At 38.4% G+C, this 19438-nt stretch overlaps 2 protein-coding genes across 3 annotated transcripts in view; one reads left to right on the top strand and one right to left on the bottom strand.

The window, feature by feature from the left end:
- The window catches only part of LOC109412460 (zinc finger protein 37), an 82606-nt gene that overhangs the window by 29434 nt on the left and 33734 nt on the right, over positions 1–19438 (bottom strand). The window lies entirely within an intron of this gene.
- On the top strand, positions 6594–18991 carry LOC134285460 (solute carrier family 22 member 7-like). Of its 2 annotated transcripts, none has more exons than XM_062846212.1 (4): positions 6594–6784; positions 6866–7176; positions 7230–7508; positions 17732–18991. In XM_062846212.1, exons 1-4 carry the CDS (start codon positions 6761–6763, stop codon positions 18930–18932), a joined length of 1815 nt encoding a protein of 604 aa, XP_062702196.1. In that variant the 5' UTR covers positions 6594–6760; the 3' UTR covers positions 18933–18991. The 2 variants fall into 2 exon arrangements, with proteins under 2 accessions (XP_062702196.1, XP_062702197.1); XM_062846213.1 differs by having other exon boundaries at positions 6602–6784; positions 6856–7176.

The following is a 19438-nucleotide window of genomic DNA, read 5'->3' as shown; positions in this document are numbered from 1 at the left end:
TACATAGACCAATCTGCCTACTAGACACGGCTGGGAAACCGGGAGCGAATCATTCTGTCAAGGTTATCGGGCTACACCTAGAGGACAGACAACGCGGGACTATCAGATACCAGACACCAGTCAGTTTGGCTTTCGAAAGGGCAGATCGACAGTGGATGCCATTAGGTCAGTGACTGGAACGGCCGAAGTTGCGCTGCAGAAAAAGAGGAGAGGCATATGGTACTGCGCGATCGTCACGCTTGACGTTAGAAACGCCTTTAATAGTGTTAGCTGGTCCGCCATAGAGAGCGCCATATCTCGCTTAGGAGTCCCGGCTAACCTAAGGCGTATTCTGGAAAGCTACTTCCATTACAGGGTGCTGATTTACAACACCGAGGAGGCCAAAAACAGTACAATGTCACCGCGGGGGTACCGCAAGGATCAATCTTGGGCCCGGTACTGTGAAACACGACATACGACGGCGTATTCAGGCTTTCCTCGTTCTATAAAAAAAGAGGACTTCGTCTACTTCGGATCCCTATTAACGGCAGATAACAACGCTAGCCGCGAAATACGAAGGCGCATCATCAGTGGAAGTCGGGCCTACTATGGACTCCAGAAGAACCTGCGGTCCCCCTCGCACCAAATGTACCATAAAATGCTGATAAGACCACGAACCACGAAAAAAGCACGAATGTGGTACACAGCGTGGCCGTGATTAAGGCCGCACGGGACGACGTGTAATTTTTCCTATCTTCCCTCTCTTTCTAACAATTTGCCTCGCGATTTTGAAGAAGCAAATATCAATTTCCACTGCACTGACGTAGCTGAAACTTTAGTCGATTGTGCACCACAAGTGAGCAAATGAACGATCAAATTTCTAGTCAATAATATGAAGTAGAAGTTGAGATTTGCATCTTACTAGCAACAGAGCAATGGCGGACGATTCAACCACCGTCCCGTCCGGCCTTAAGCTGAAGGTGGGCGAAGACACAACTGCTTGAGGGTTAAGGGCGGTCTCAGGAGTGCCTAAAAGGCGTTACAAGGGATTTCTGGGGGTTTCAGGGACGTTACAAGGACGTTTCGAGAGGTTTTGGGGGCGTTTGATAGCATTTCAGAGACACTTCAAGGAATTTTCAGGTGTGTTTCAGGGGGTTTCTTGAGGTTTAAGGGCATTCCAAGGGGTTTCAGAGATATTTAACATCGATTACGGGGATTTCAGGATTGTTTCAGGGGGTTCCAAGAACCTTTCAATGGTGTCTCAATGGGTTATAGGGGCATTTCAAATGGATTACGGGGATTACAAGGGTGTTTTAATGGGATGGTATTATGGAGGTTTCGGGAGCGTTTCAAGACATTTCAGGGGCATTTCAATGGGTTCTAGAAGAGTCTTATGAGTTCAAGAGCCATTAAATACATTTCAAAAGGATTACGGGGATTTCAAGAGTTTCAATAATATGAAACGTTCGAGAGATCCCATGGAACACCCCTCAAACTCCATGAGACCCATTGAAACTCCCTGAGATTCCCTGAAACGCTTCTGAGGCCTCTTCGTATCTTTTAAAACCCTTTGGGACTCCCTTGAAACGTTCCTATAAACTCCTGGTGCACCCTGAAACCCCCTAAAACGCGCCGGAGATCCTCTGGAACTCCATGAGGCCCCTTGAAGTGCTTCTGAGGTCCATTGAAACATTTTCCTATGCACAATACTTATTCTAAATAGCTGGCCCTTTTTTTCATGACTTAAAAAAGTGCATAAATTAAAAATGCATTAACATAACCAGCATGAAATAAGGTTGTACTGTATGGATCTATGACATTTGGTCGAAAGACATTTAGTCGAATGACGTTTGGTCGAATGACATTTGGTCGAAAGTACATTTGGTCGAACGGAATTTGGTCGAATGGACATTTGGTCGAAAGCCATTTTTTGGAAAAAGAAGCATATGACATTTAGTCGAATGGACAATTCGTCGAATGGACATCTAGTCGAAAGGCACTAACTGATGAAGAGATGTGAGTGGAAAATAATATTATAGATTTCGGTATCATCGTTATTTATATGTTATTGAACAAGCAAGCCTCGTTGAATAAATGTACGACTCGTGCTGAAAAAAAAATCATCATTTTGCAACTTGTTGCATAAATAACCATTTTGGCTCGCGTTCAGTTCATATGCAACACTGCACAAAGAAAAGCCTATGTTTAAGGACAAACGTCTAGAAATCCCACTTCAACAGTGCATCAGAACTTCAGACGCACAATTCTCAAGAAGCAAGCTTCAAACAACAGTGCTATAAAATGCTGTTTTTGCTCACTTATAACACAGAGAACAGACATCCAGGCTAGAACAAATTTCACTCGGAAAGTTGTGTAAGGATTTGAATCTTTACTTGAGTAAGGTTGCAAACCAATACACGATGACAACATTAACGCCACCAAACACCATATTGCCACAGTCAGTGGTGAATTGAAACATTTCAAGTGGTGAATTAAATTAGTATGAGAAATTAACCGATTGCAGCGCCACGCTATTGCCACTTGTGTTTCCGATTTCAAATGGTCGTTAAATTCCTTACACAGTTTCGGAACTGGACTAGGATGTCTGTTCTCTGTGCTTATAATAAGCTTGAAACAAGAAGATCAGGTGCGCTGGTTTTGTTTACGATGAGATTTGTACGCTCGAAGTCGCGAGTAAGTGCCAAAGTCGGCCACTGTGGCGACCATTTTGGGATCCTAACCAATCTGTCCTTAAAAAAAGGAAAAATATCCGATGAAAAAGTCGGCAGCAATAACATCCAAATATCAAACGGAAGAACAGCTTATATTCAAAAGGAGAAATTTCTTCTGAAACATTCAGTAGTTGGTACAGGAAAACGCAATGAAATAAATAAACGTGAAAGAATAGCCTATGTTTCAAAGAAGGAAAAATTCATGGTAAAAAGACAGCAGCCATAACATTCAAACATAGCACAAATACGAATTTTGAAAGAATAGCCTATGTTCAAAAGAAGGAAAAATCATAGACGAAAAAATCACAACCATAATGTCCACTCTTCACTCTTAGCACAAATAATACACTTGAAAGTTGAAAAGAAGGAAAAATATTTGATGGAAAAGCCAGTATGTTATACACAAAAACGCAATGAAATGGTGAAACTGGAAAGAAGAGCCGAAACCTACACTGCACTACAATGTTTGCTTTTTTATGTTTGATATAATTAAACACGATTAAATTGCTATACGACTCAACATCCATTCGACCAAACGTACTTTCAACCAAATAAGTTCAGTAACATATAAATTACCGAAATCTATAAAATTGTTTTCCATTCAAAACTCTTCATCAGTTAGTTTCGACCAAATGTCCATTCGAAGAATTGTCCATTCGACTAAATGTCATATGCTTCTTCTTCCAAAAAGTAGGTTTCGACCAAATGTCCATTCGACCAAATGTCCGTTCGACCAATTGTACTTTCGACCAAATGACATTCGACCAAACGTCATTCGACCAAATGTCATTCGACGAAATGTCCTAAAGCCGTACTGTATAGGGGGATTAGGGGCATAATGGACACCCTGGGCGAAATGGACACCCCTGTTTTTGCCGAAACCGTTGACTTTTATGTAAAACTTTTAATGCATAAGTGTAAAGGAACAAGTCATGGTTCTATTTTTCAAATGTACCATATATATATATATATATATATATATATATATATATATATATATATATATATATATATATATATATATATATATATATATATATATATATATTACTTAAAAATAACCAAAATATCATTGAAATTGAAAAATGTTTTTCATATGGTGCAATTCTTATAATTTTGAAGCAGCATCAAATAAGTTATTACGAGTGTTGGAGTGTGTCCACCATTAAAACAAGTGAATTGTTACCTTATCTACATGTAGACGAAGATTTTGCAATGGATGAAGTATCTTATTTTTGATCACAATTTACTTAAAATAACAATTTTGATGTTGTAGTCGATTCGGGGCGAAATGAACACTGGCAATTACGTATGGATGTACGTGCATTGCATACTGTTAGGCGTTTTAAAAAGTTATTTAGTTAACTTTGATGTTATGTAATCTAGTCTAAGATGGAGTATTATATCTCAATTATTACTCAACTGGGCGATGTAACCAAAGAAATAGCATAAAATATGCAGAGGTGTCCATTATGCCCCGATGGGTGTCCATTAGAGTGGGTCATCGTTTATATGGAAAAATGAAAAATTCAATGGTATCCCATCTGATCAAAGCTTTTTTAATCCCATTTCAGGACCCAAATAAGTGTGCAAAATTTGGGCACGATCGGTTATGTCCACGTTTTGCGCATCACGTTTGAAGTTTGCATGAGGTTTTACATGGGAAAACACACTTTTTTGATTTTCGCTCATAACAAGCCCGAATTTTTCTGAAACCGTGTAATGATGCTTATGAAAAAAGTTATAGCGTTGGCATTGCTTGGCGAAACAACATGATTTTGTTGCTATTGTTATTCCTTTACATGTTAAAACATAAACACATGCATGCGGTTCGTTGGCTATAACTATTTTCAGACAAACTTTTTCAACTTATGGCTAAAATGCAAAAAAGTATGTTTTCCCATACAAAATCGCATATACGATTCGATTGCGATGCGCAATATGTAGACGTAACCGATCGTGCTCAAATTTTGCACAGATACTCAGGCCCCGAAACGGAACCAAAAAAGCTTTGATCTGCGAAAACGGTTCCGATGACCCACACTAGTGTCAATTCCGCCCCGTACCTTTCCTGCCAGCCCTGAAAAACACACGGTTTACAATTCATTATTTCTTCACAATAAAGACATTCTACCTTCTGTAAATGATTGAAAAACGTAGGAAACTAGTTAAAGTTGTAAGTCAACTGATAATATGTTCAGTTTTACTCTATTATACAGGCCTAACGTACTCATTTGCTTAGGGTGTCCATTATGCCCCTAATACCCCTACTCAAATAGATTACAAAAAAAGCTTGTTACAGACCGAAAAAAAAAATCAAACAAAGAATCCCCACGTGCTATCAATTACAGCCGTGTTCAGTAACAGCTGATCTAGAAATGAACATTATCTCTTCGAGTCTCACACTCCTGCAACATGTGAAGTAGATAGTAAGTTTTCCAATATAGCGATTAATAGTTATTGTATGCCAATCCAGGAGATTTGCAGACGAACCAATTCAGATTTATTGTATGAATGTTGTATATTTTAGCAAAACAAAAATGGCCATAACGTTGGTAGTTCACGTTTTTTTTTACTGAAGCTTATTTAAATCCAGTATGGTTCGATCGGCAGCATCGCGAACATCATTGGAAACCACTTATTTCATAAACACCATTTGCGACGAAAAGCTGTACTTTGCTTATCGCAGCAAGAGGCCATTCATTCCTCTACGACAAACGAATGTGAACTTAGTTGAATATTTATTCGACGATTAATATGTATATTTTTAATAGCAGCCATCTGTCGAAGTAATAAAAATTAAAAGGGTTATTAGAAACTGTGTTGCCAACTAGAAAAAAAAAATGATTTTCGCTGCTGAATTTGCGATTGATAAATTTTAATAGAAATCTTTAAGAATATTGTAGAATAATTCAAATCGGGAATTTCCGGAAAAGATAGTTTATATGAACAAACGATTAGAAATATTAGAAGTTACATGTTTCTTAGGTCTCCAGTTAGCCTAGTGGTTAAGGCTATATGGATCGCCAATCCGGAGACGGCGGGTTTGATGCTCGTTCCGGTCGGGAAAATTTTCTCGACGCCCTCCTCGGCATTGTGCATTATTGTACTTGCTTCACAATATACAAATTCATGCAATAGCAGGAAAAGAAAGCACTTCCAATTAATAACTGTAGAAGTGCTTAAAAAACACTAAGTTGAAGAGAGGCACGTCAAGTTCCAGTGAAGTTCCAGGGAAACAAGAGAAGAAGAAGATGTTTAATTTGAATAACCGCATTCAAATAATGCTCGTGGAAGGCATAAATAAAATGTGAACTCTTTGTTTCAAACAGTTCAATATTATCAAATATCGCGCAGGACAGATTATACTATAGAGCTGTGTTTTAGGAAAATTTTATTTCTTTAGCTAGGTATATAAGATAGAAAAAAAAACTGGATAACAGCGGTGTAGATTATTTTAAATTCAGAACGAAGCTAGATAATTGTAGTAATCATCCCCAACAAACCCCAACCGGTTTGATAACACTGAGTCATAAAGCCATACAGTAAGTGAGACAGTCTATTGCGACATTTGCACCCATTTAGACTCGGCCGAAATTCATTATTATCACAGTCGAATTTCGCACACGACTTCGCAGCGGCTGGCATACACAAGTTCGGTTGAGTTCGTGACAGGGGCGTCGGGTGCACAACAGGTAAACAAAATAAGTTTGATTAGTGTGAAATGCGGCTGGAAAATGATGATTCAGTGGATTCTCAAATTATCACAGTAGTCTAAACATTGGCGAGAAACCCAATACTTCGCGAACCTTGTTTGGCGAATCAGACGCGAACCAGCGAGAGAAATTATATGAATTGCAGTGGCTTTGTGTATACTTGGTAGTCAGCCATACATCAGTTCCGTTAAGATATTATTTGCGTTGTGGACGTGTTTCGTGCGCGTCCCACCCGGCGATTGTATTTCCTCCCATTGTCAAAGGATTTAGTAATTATTATTCTGTCACCTTCGGGCGGCACAGTTCGGTCACGGTGTCCCCACTGGCAATGTGATGTTCGAACGAAGTGGAACCCAAGTAAGTGATAAGCACATAAGTCAATGATGCTGATAAGGCTACGGAGTGCGATAAAACCCAATTTTATTTAGTATCTTCTAGTTTCCAATCGGATCAGTCAGTATTAAATGTTTGGATAAAGCTGTAGCGCATAAGGCGAGTGAACAAAGAGTAATGGCCACACAAGACAACGATGCAGCCTTCGATAGGATTATGGAATCTGTTGGGGACGATGGACCGTTCCAAAAACGATACAATTTAATATTCAATGTTATTGGAGTGATGTTCTTTGCAATGACGGTAGTGAATATTCTGGTGATATTGACCGTACCGGAGCACAACTGTTCGGTTCCTGGCAATGAGCAGCATAATGTCAGTGGCATCGAACGTTGGAAGAATCTCACTCTGCCGAGGTAGTTCAGAAGAAGATATTAATAAAGCAATAATTGAAAGAATTGTTTTTCAGAGCATTGAATAGCCGAGGCGAGCTGAGCTTCAGTTCCTGCACAATGTACAATATTTCAAAGTACCCAACAGAGACCAGTACCAGTGAGTGGAGGTTTGAAGAAAATGATACGATACCTTGCATTTATGGATATGAATACGACCGGCAATACTTTGATTTGATACCAATAACGGAGGAAAATTGGGTCTGTGACAAAGAGCTGCATGCCACCAATATTTTTGCATTCATTCGGTTTGCGGAAGTGAGCGGGACGTTTGTGTTAGGACAGCTAGGAGATCGGTATGTATGTCTACAAAAATGAAAATGTTTCCTGTTGACTCAGGTTATTGCTCTCAACGAGTGCATTTGTTTGTCTGAATGTGCGTTAGTTTTTCCAAAGGAATTCAATTACTAGGTGGTTTATGTTGTTCCGTTGAATTTTACGTTGTACGAGATAAAGACTGTATTCGATGAAATTTGGACACAGTAAATATTGTATACCTTTTGACTGCGTTCGCTAATTTTTTGACCATAAGTATATTATGTGTCGCTAATATCACATTTTTTTAATAAAATCGGTTTAGTATTGCCGATATCATAAAATGAGATTTTACAAAATTTAGACACCCATTTCAAAATTGCTTAGGGTATAACTTTTTTGTTACCTCATCAAAACGTTTGATAATTTCACTCGATATTCTTGACATAGTATGAATAAGGTGGTAAAAATTCAGTACCGTAAACCGGGGTGAAATTGATCATTTGGGTACTACATTGTAATTGAATACCATGAACTTCTAAACGTCGCAATGATCTCAAACTTCTTACCTCATCTAGTCCATAGATGTCTAGAGATGAGGTTAGACTTTTATTTGTTCAGAAAAAGGTTAGTTTTGCCATATTTTTTTTTAGGAATTTGCAATGTATTCCTCACTTAGCTGAAATCAAATTTTATGTTCTAACATTTTTGTGGGGCCTTGGTTGGAAAATTATGAAGCTATTCTGAACATGAATAATTTGAAATAAAGTTCTTTTTTTTTGACGAAAAAGTCATTTATTGTAACAGAAATCACTTATTTTAAAGGAAATTTCCTACCTTCAGGCGTTAAGTTGGAAATTTCAAAATTTAATTTTGCATTTTAAGTGTCAAATTCACTAGTTGTAAGAGTTTTAAAGCGTTATTCGGGTTTAGAAGAGGAAAATTAAGTGGATGAGGAAATGTTTCTTTTTAACCGATGCTTAATTTTCGCCCCAAAGAGGCATTTTCAATTTTTTGATTTTTGAAGTAATTTACCTTAAAGTTTAAATTTGTTGAACAAAATTCTGTCACATGGTTTTATGGACATGGGTACTGATTTTACAAAAATTCTTTTGGCAATATTTCAATTGTCACTAAAGTTATCTGCAAAAGTTGTTTTAAAGTGATCAATTTGACCCCGGATTACGGTACTTTTTCTACTAAAAATACACAGCTCAAATCGCTTCAAGGTAAATTTTTGGTACTTTTTTACAATGTTTAGTTCCGTTTGCACTATTTTGATTGTACAACTGTTATGACTATCAAGATTCTTATCAAAATGTGAAACTGCAAAACCTTTATAAAAACTGCTTTTAGCCAATTTTTGATCCATATTGCTTAAAAACTTCCGAAGATTTCCTCAGACACTATTTTTTTGCAAATTTGAAATTTATCTAGTGGCAATAACGAACTACAGTAAGTTTTGGAAAACAAAAAAGATTTAACGACAGTTGCAGCAATGCCACATAGTGCCACCGACTGCGCGGCGCGCATTGGACTATCGGAGAAAACTGAGATGGCGTCTCGAGTGATTGTTTAAGTAAAATGCCAGCTGAAAGACAAGTCGTATGTTATTGCCGAAAGAGTCACTTTGCAAGAGCTCAATGCTTCCGTAGCCGTTGAATTGAGGAGAAGCAGTATCTATCAAGGTTTTGTGCTAATCGGGTGAGATTTTTCCATTCTGTATTGGGGGTCATATTTTTGACATTTAGAGGAAAGTAAGTACGAACGCCAATCAAATGAAGCACACATTTCCATTATTTTAAACATTCCAAAGCTTGTTCCAAAGTATTCTGGACCATCATATTGTCTATATTTTAGACGTCATTAGATCTTGTTTGTAATCAGGTTCAAAATAGCTATCAATGGGCTATGTTGGCACATATACTAATCACTTGAGTGACTAGGATGAATAAGGACTGTGCCGTTTTTTCCACACAGATAAAAATAATGATATTTACACGTCATGTAAACTTAATTGTAGTCATGTAAAATTAGTGTTATGATGGGTTACATGATGTATCATGTAAATTTGTGTTATATGTCATGTAAATACTCAGAGTCATGCTGAATTACATGACATATAATGGAAGTTTACATGATATTGTATGACTTTTACATGATATGATGTCATGTACAGGGGATAGACAAAATGATCGGGACAGGCAAAATTTTCACTTTCCAAAAAATGTTCAACTAGCTGTAACTTTTCGAAAAGTGCATCAAGTATTCCTAATTTTTTACTGTAAGTTCTTCAACTAGTTGTGTATCAGTGGACAAAATTTGGGAAAGATCGGACAATTCTTTACGAAGTGATAGAGATTTTTGGAAAATATAAAATTATCCGATAGTCAACTTTGAGCTGTTACATCTCCGGATTCAATGAGCCGATTGCAATGAAATTTTGACCATTCTTGACTTTTATAATGAACTCTGGAAAACATTTGACTTAACTTGAAATTTGTAACAAGTGAAAAAGTTATAGCGGTTTTATTTTTTTCACGATTTTTTAGTAAATTGGTCTATTTTTAATATGCATCCCATTACTTTTTTCAATTTATTGGCGGCTATTTTGTTACTTTCCTTCAAAACGCATTTATATATAAGTCAATTAGAGGGAAACTAAATGAACTATAATTTGCATCTTGAATTTTGTAACGATGTTGATGTTTTGGATAATTTGGTGTTTTATTAGAAAAATAATCTAATCGTTATAATTTTCTTCCGTGTTAAGAATATTAAGTTAAGTCAATGGTTTTTCATAGATCATTGTATAAGTCTTAAATGGTCAAAGTTTCATTGCATTCAGTTCATTGAATCCGGAGATATAACAGCTCAAAATTGGCTATCGGATAATTTTACCTTTTTCAAAAAAAATTATTTCTTCGTCAAGAATTGTCCGATCTCTTCCAAATTTTGCCCTCTGATACACAACTAGTTGAAGAACTTACAGTAAACATTTGAGAATATTTAATGCACTTTTCGAAAAGTTACAGCTAATTTAACATTTTTTGAAAAGTGAAAATTTTGCCTGTCCCGATCATTTTGTCTATCCCCTGTAAACTTCTGTGATATCCCACGCTCCAAACATGTGCATCATATGTCACAGAATTTTACACTCTTTTTTCGATCTGTGCAGTCATACAAGTGTTTCAGCTAGGGTGCTTTTAAGTTTTTGGATTACATTAAGTCACTAGGTTTGATACACAAATTATGTCACGCAAAAATCGACATTTTTCAACCCCCCCTCCTCCCTATGTCACACTTTTTGTATGGGCCCTCAAAAATATTTGCATGGGTTGTCACGTTCTGCGACACCCCCCTCCCCCTACAAGCGTGACGTAATTTGTGTACGGCCCCTAACAAGTTAAAGCATTTTGAATATGAGAAATTTAATTTTGTACTCAGTGGTATAGTCGAGAGGAAGAGTGCGTGTTTCTCAAGCAGCAGACCAGTGCTCAAATCTACACATCTACAGCATATCAATATTTTGTACCCAAATCCCATCTCCTTTCTATTTACGATAGCGTCGGTGAGTCGCTGGCATCTCGATAAATAGATAATCATTCCTTCTCTACTATCCCTTCCTATCCAGATTACGTATTTCTTATCGTTTCAGAGAGCGACCAATGGCGCTTAAGCCTAGGCTTGTTAGCCAGGACACATGGTCCAAATGCCTGTGCCCCATCTCTGAAGCAAGAAGGCCCATGGAGTGACAAAATTTCTTAGCTATGTTACTCCCAACGTTGGTGTTTCAATACACTAAAACTTACATACACAGCAACACAACTACATGATTTACTCAAATACACTACACAATCTGAGTCTTGCCGCATCACTCGCTTATAGTGAATCCCCAATCAACCCATTCCAAATATCCAACTCCTTCACATCTATGGGGGCGTCGTTGAGTCGCTGGCCTTTCATAAAGTAGGTGTCATATCACCACATCCTTTCCTTTCCTCGTAACGGAGAAGATGGGCGTGGTCGGCAATGGAAGTTTTCATGTCTATTTTACTTCAACCTCTGATTGGATAAGGTACACCGGGGCAAGTTGAAACGGGTGGGGCAAGATGAAACAGCGGGTTAACATGAGGTTTTCTAATGATGATCAACAGTTTGATCGCCATAACACATAGTTTTTGATTCAAACAATCTTTTAACGAAGGAAAAAAATCTAAATTGTATTGAAATCTATTTCAAAACTTCGTGTTTCATCTTGCCCCACCCGTTTCAACTTGCCCCGGTGTACCTTAGCTGTTTCTTCCCAAATAGCAATCCATAAGCAATTCGAATAGGAGTATTGAAGTTTTAACATGACAACTTTCAGTATGCAACCTACGAATTACTCCGTCACCACGCAACGCAACGCAACGCATATTGCTTCAAAACTTCCGAAGTTAAAACTATTTGAATGTCACAATACAAAAAAAAAATGTTTTTGCAAATTACGACTTTGTGCCATATATACGACTATAACTTTTATACGACTTTAAACAAAATTGCACAAAAAATGGTTTCTGCAAAAACGAAAAACTTTTTCCACCAGGGAAAAATTCAGGAGATACCTTTATCCATACTGTACATGTGCACGAAAACCGATTTTGAAAATATTGCTTTGTTATTTTATTAAAAATCAAAAACCAAAAAACTGAGGAAATGCTTCCAGTTTCGCCTTAAGGGCAAGGAATTTGTGTTAGTAGGTTGGGGTTGTAATGATGGATATATTGATAAATCCAAAACCTTTCGGGTGATGGGTTAGCGGTGTAGCCAGGAGGAACCCTTAAAAGGGGTAAATTTTACCATATTTAACATTATTTAACAAAGCTCAAACTTCACTAAAATGCTAGTTTCAGTATTTATTGTAAGTAGACGCAAGCAAAATAGGCATCGATACATTATTTCATAAGAAAATTAAATTTCTATAGGCGTAGCCAGGATGAAAATTTGTCAGTGCACTTTTATTTGGCCGAATGTCGTTGGGCCGAACGCCATTTGGCTGAATGCCATCTGGCCGAATGGGTCGTTTTGCCAAATTATGATCAAAAGACTTCAGAGGAAGTTTTTGACATTCTGACAACCAATATGATCATCAGAAATATTTCCTTCTTTTAATCATAGGCTTTTCTTTCTAGTTTTGACCTTCAGGAATTAGTTTCAGGAATTAAGGGCCCATATAGCCGAGGCGGTAAACGCACGGGTATTCAGCATGACCATGCTGAGGGTGACGGGTTCGATTCCCGGTCGGTCCAGGATCTTTTCGTAAAGGAAATTTCCTTGACTTCCTTGGGCATAGAGTATCTTCGTGCCTGCCACACGATATACACATGCAAAATGGTCATTGGCAGAGGAAGCTCTCAGTTAATAACTGTGGAAGTGCTCATAGAACACTTGAGAAGCAGGCTTTGTCCCAGTGAGGACGTTACGCCAAGAAGAGGAGAGAGGAGGAATTAGTTGACGCTGAAACTGTCGTTTTATCAAAGATTTTTCCTTCTTTGAACCATAGGCCTTCTTTGAATCATAGGCTGTTCTTTCGAGTTATACTGATGCAGGTTCATCATTCATTTTTCGACCAAACAGCATTCGGCCAAATGACCCTGTCGGCCAAGTGACATTCGGCTAGACGGCATTCGGCCAAATGACCCGGAACCGACGTTCCGTCATGATTTTATCTTTACAAATTGCTCCACTAGTTTTGTAGTTAGAAAGAGCTAGCATATCTTCGATGATTTTATCAGCATAAATGAAACATTGGAAACGATGTTATGTTCCTGTGTAATAAGTTCTACATATAGATGGAATCCAAAGCCTTTAAGGATAGACTTGTTAGAATCCCAAAACTTACTCACGATTTCGAGCGCATTCGAGCTCGAGGTTCGTAAACAAAACCAGCGCATTCGAGCTTCTTAATTCAAGCTTATTACAAGTGAACAAGAACAGAATAATGAAATGCAAATTGTTTAAAGCTTGCTAAGTTTTGATGCACTGTTGAAGCGGGATTTCAAGACGTTTGTCCTTAACCCATATCCGCCCAGCGTCCTATTTATAGGACAGATGCCCCGAACGCCCAGCGTCCTATAAATAGGACAGTCCTTTTGATGTGAATATCTCCAGAATTATGCAAAATTTTAGAATACTTTCTTCAGATAAGATGCTCTCCACACCCATACCTTGCTCATAGTGGACAATATAGTTTGTGACTGGTTCACTAGGTGGCGTAAACGATACTGCAAAGATTACATATTGTCGCCATCTATGAGGTACATTTCCAATGCGAAAATAATTTATTTCCCTGGAATCTTGACAATAATTAATGGTTTATAGTTCATTTCTTCGGCAGAGTTGTTTATCAATACATACAAAAGTCAATGTATGTATGATTGTATGTTTATATGCTTGTATGTTTGTATGTTTGTATGTTTGTCTATTTGTATGTTGATATGTATGTACGTATGTATATATGTATCAATGTACCGGCATAGCTCTGGAATGCGTAAAGAAATTTTAATCAAATTTGGCATACACATTCCTTAGGATGTGGATGTGGTAGTAGGGTTATTGGAATTCAAGATGGCGGCTTAGGTTCCAAGATGGCGGTCGAAACTCCTGAATATATGCTTTTTAACGGCAATGCTGCTTCGGATACTATGCAATATGGATATCTATCGATCGGGTTTTATAAGTAGAACTTAAAAATGAATATCCGACGCCATTTTGAAATCCAATATGGCGGACCATATCCAAGATGGCGACCACGGAATGGTAGTTTGATATGTAATACCATGCAATATGGGTATCTATCGATCGGGCTTGATGAGTAGAAGTCAAAAATCGTTATTTAGCGCTATTTTTAAATCCAAGATGGCGAACCATAATCCAAGATGGCGGCCACGGAATGAGAGTTTGAGCTATGATACTATACAATGTGGGTATCTATCGATCGGGCTTCATTAGTAGAGCTCAAAAACGTATATCCGACGGCATTTTGAAATACAAGATGGCGGATCATATCCAAGATGGCGGATACGGAATGGTAGTTTGAGCTATAATACCATGCAATATGGGTATCTATCGATCGGGCTTGATGAGTAGAAGTCAAAAATCGATATTTAACATAATTTTAAATCCAAGATGGTGCATCATACTCAAGATGGCGGCCACGGAATGAGAGTTTGAGCAATGATGCCATGCAATATGGGTATCTATCGATGGCAAAGAAGACAGTAAGGTAGAGGCTAGAGAGTGGGGTGAAGAATTGAGATGAGATGAGCTAAGGTTTTATTTTTCGAGATACCTTCAGGAATTCTTTCCAGGATTTCTTCAGGTGTTCCTTTCGAGAATCTTCCCAGGTTTATTCCAAGGATTCCTTCAGATATTGCTTCCGAGATTGCTGTGATTCTTTTAGTTATTCTTTTCTGCATTCCTTCTGGGATTTGTGCTGGAATTCTTTCAGAGATTCCTTCCCGGATTCCTGCTGTGACTCTTTAAGGGATTCCTCCCGAAAGAAAAGTATGAAAAAATATAGATTTATCCCGGGATTTTTTCCAGGCAATCCTAGATCATAGAGACATCTTCTATGGTTCTTACAGGAATACCTGCTCAGTTTCTGACCGGCAGGACCAGAAGTCATCAGGAATCATGATCATCTCTCTAAGAATTCCATCAGGTATTCTTTACAGGATTCCTTCACGAAAAACTTATGAGCTTTCTGCCAGAATTGCTTAAGAAAATCCTGAAAGGATTTTTTTCAGAAATTTTAACCACCGTTCTTTCATGGAATTACTTTACAGATTCATTTTAGTATGCTTTCAAAGTGTTCTGGCGAAACATATTCAGAGAATCCTAATGGAATTCTTGCTACGAGCCGGGATCCTTGCTCGGAATTTATACAGCAATTCCTCCCGGGATTTCTCCTGTGATTATTTCAGGGATTCCTATCAAGCTTTCAGCTGCGATTCCCTCAGAATTCTACCAGATATGCCTCTCAGAATTCCTTCAGTAAATCTTCTCGGGATTCCTTCAGGGATTTCTACCGGAAATGTTCTTCCCCCCAGCGTTATGTTTTTAAGACTTTTGTACGAAATTCTTAATTGCAATTGGTAGACCGAATAAAATTGAATTTTTGGGTGGTTGTAACATTGATAGTGCCCAGTCTAGCACCATTAAACCCATATATTGTTCACGAATAAAAAATCATGGACTAGTGCAAACATAAGTGGAGAGGCCGTGTAGAGTATATCTGGTTGAAATTTTATATCAAAACATAGAATGATGATGAACCTGGTCGTGTTAGTGGAATACCTGTAAGTACGAGACACTGAAGACGACTAATAGTTGAGGTCGAAATACGTATCTGTCAAAGGATATAAATTAAAAGGAACAGTATTTAACACAGCTTTTCTTTAAAAACATGCAACATTTCTGAAAAGTTTGCGTATGGTGAGTACGTAAAGAGAGTTCGTGGGGTACTAAAGGAAAAACTCAATTACTTTATTAGAAATCATTATCCGTGTAAAATCTAACTTCTACAGTATTTTAACGTTTGGTTATGCTACACATAGTGAGCACGCTTTATTTGATTTGTTACAAAAAAAATTGAGAAATGTTGAACACTGCAGTCGAAACTACATGAAATTACAAGGACCATACATTGCATACTTTTAGGCGTTTATCGGGTTATATTTCTGCCCCAATTCAAAAGTTCTTTTTCTATTCTTTTTGGGTGTTTATCATCTCTCTCACTTGTTTAGAGCTGTATTGTATCTAAACGGATCAGAATATAACGATAACGTAGAAGTTGTGCTGAAATAGAGCTCGAGAAAATTATCAGATATTGAAGACCTACAATGAAGAATTTTTTTGGAACTACACCATAGACTTCCATTTTTTTCGTCAAATCATGTTTATTTTATTGGAACTTGACCTTTGATAACAAATTTATTTGAAGATTTGAATTGTGAGACACCTTGGGCGTTAACGGGTTAAGGTGATGGGTCAGTAATGTAATTAGGATAGGCTTCTAAAGAAGGAACCTCGGAATGAACTTCTGTAGGAAACGCAGACGGAACTTTTGGGGCAACCCCTGAATTCTTCTGGAGGGATCCATGTATCCTTCTGTAAGAATCTCTTAAAGAAATCGTGGAGAGATCCCACAAGGAAGTCCTGGAGAGATCTCTGAATAAACTTCTGAAGGAATCCCTGAAAAAAACAGGAGGAGCAGGAATCTGTAAAGGATCTACTGGACTAATTCCTGTAGGAACTCCTGTAAGAATTCCTGAAGGAACTTCAGGAGGAATCCCTGGAGGAAATCTTGATTGATCCCTAGGAGGGATCGCTGAATCCTCCTGAAAGAATCTTTGAAGGAAGGAAAAGGAACTTCTGAAGGAATCCCTGATGCAACACCAGAAGAAAGATCGGTGCGCCCTACCCTGCTATTCGTAATAGTGTCCATGAGGCATCCTAAAAAATCCCAAGAAATCCCCAAAGAAGTTTCAGGAGGGATCTATAAAAAAAATTCCAGGAAGGAGCCTAAAAGAAACTCCAAGAGGGATTTCCTAAAGAATTCCTGAGCTATAATTCGGGGATGAACCTGCTTCAGGCTGAAAAACCTCATAATAAAAAGTCGGTAAATAATTTCTGGAGAACTCCTTAAAGTCTACAGAATCAATGGAAGGAATTTCTGGTGTAATTTCTGAAGGAATTCCAGGAGAAACTTCTGCAGGAATCCTTAATGGAACTCCTGAAGCAATCCCTGAAGAAACTCCTAGACATATCCGTAAAGGAATGCCAGGAGAAATCCCTGTTTGGGATCCTAGAGGAATTCCTGAAGGAACTTCTAGAGGAATCTCTTAAGGAACCCCTGGACTGATTCCTAAAGAAACTCCTGTAAGAACTCCTGCATGAACTTCAGAAGGAATCCCTGAAAAAAATCCCAGACTAATCTCTGAAGGACTTCCTATGAGAATCTCTGAAAGATCTAATGGATAGAAATACAGACAGACCAAAGTTCCAATGGCCAGATTTCAAATTGTAAGAACGTTGGGTAGAAATCTTCTTCGTCATATGTGCTAATTCCCGTCATAGTCTACCAGAACTATGAGTCACTTTCCACTTGTAAAATCATATCACGGAGAGATTTTATAAAATAAGCTTCATCCTAATGTAACAGAATGCAAAAAAAATAGAATTTTAACGACTTTTTCATTTCTTGTTTCATTTTTTCAAGGATAGGTCGCCTTCCGGTATACCTCATAAGCATTGGAGCCGCAACCTTCGGTAGAGCTATGGCGGTGTTGGCCGCACCGCATTACTGGCTCTTTGCCGCATTGGCCTTCGTAGGAAGTTTCGCCTCCAACACTGGTTTCCAATCTCCGCTGATTGTAGCGATGGAAATCTCTAAGGACGAAAATCGCGCTGCACTATCCCTATGGCAGCTGTTTGGATGGACAGTCGGTGTCTGCGTAACTCCACTAATTCTCTGGTGGAATCGTAACTGGATATGGTTCATGCTGATAACTTCAGTACCCTGTTTGCTGTTCTACTGTTTTCCTCAATACAGTATTGAATCTCCAAGATGGCTCGCTAGTCAAGGTCGGTACCAAGCCTGCATCCGTCAATTGAAGAAAATCGCGAAAGTTAATGGGATGAGTTTCAATTTGACAGAGGAAGAACTCAAAGAAAGGATACCACAGAAGGAAATCGAAAAGACATTCGGTATTGCCTCGCTGTTCAGTGGTTGGCATATGACTAAGCTAACAACTTTGTTACTGATATGTTGGATTTGCAACACTATTCCTACGTTTACGCTGTTCTTGATGAGTATGCAAATGGGTGGGAACCCATTCTTGAACCTATTCTGGCAAGGAGCCGTTGAGTTACCTGCATATTTCTGTGGCCAAGTCCTATGCGATCGAATAGGACGGCGACTAACCAACAGTGGAGCCTATCTAGGATCAGCCGTATTCTGCATTCCAGTAGTCTTGATTATTCATCAAAGTGGAAACGAACAATATGTAACAGTATTTGCAGTAATCGTCAAATTTTTCGTTTGTGTAACCTACTTTGCACTGTATCTCCAATCATTTGAAGTATATCCTACATCACTGAGACAAACGGGAACTTCGTTCGGTATCATAATATCTAACGTATTTGGAGCCCTTGGTCCGTACATAGTGTACCTCGGCACAAACTTCGATATCCGGCTTCCATTTGTGGCTATGGGACTCATAGGAATGGCAGGCTTTCTAACATCTATTTATCTCCCGGAGACTCTATACCAAAAGCTACCCGACACTCTGGAGGAAGGACGACGGTTCGGTAAGGATCAAACATTCTGGAGTTTGCCGAGGAAACCCAAGGAGCTGTGCACCGAGATGCAATACAAACTTAGCCAGTATGAAGCGATAACTGAATCTCAAACTGAATAGTGTACAATAAACCTTAAACGGATTGAAAATCCATACTTCATTATATTGAAATAATACTATCTCGTATGCATCTATCAAACGTGGAACATGTAAAGAAAGCTGGATAAGAGTGGTCCATGTAGAAAATACTGGGGGGTAAATACTTGAATACTTCTTACCTGGTAGACATATGCTGACTCCGCTAAACACGTCACGTCACGTCCGGAATTTTCACTTTCCCCCAAAGAGCACTTGCCCATCGTCACCCGCGTTCCGTCCATTTTGGAAGGAGAATGGGAAAACTTTTTCGCTTGTGGAATGTAAATTATGCAAACTTCCTCACATTCGCTGCTCACTGACCGGACTTTATCTCACATTACAAACGGAGAACACAAAAGGCATTTACTTTAGCTCAACACTGTTGCAGGATGGACTACTCTAAACGAGAATCGTTTCACCGCATTAGGAACACTGACCACAATAATATGGGTAAGTGTGAAAAAATGTATAAATTATCATTATCGAGG

Source organism: Aedes albopictus, chromosome 1 (genome assembly GCF_035046485.1).
Source record: "Aedes albopictus strain Foshan chromosome 1, AalbF5, whole genome shotgun sequence".
NCBI classification, from domain to species: Eukaryota; Metazoa; Arthropoda; class Insecta; order Diptera; family Culicidae; genus Aedes; species Aedes albopictus.
This window is presented reverse-complemented; position numbering and strand designations above follow the sequence as displayed.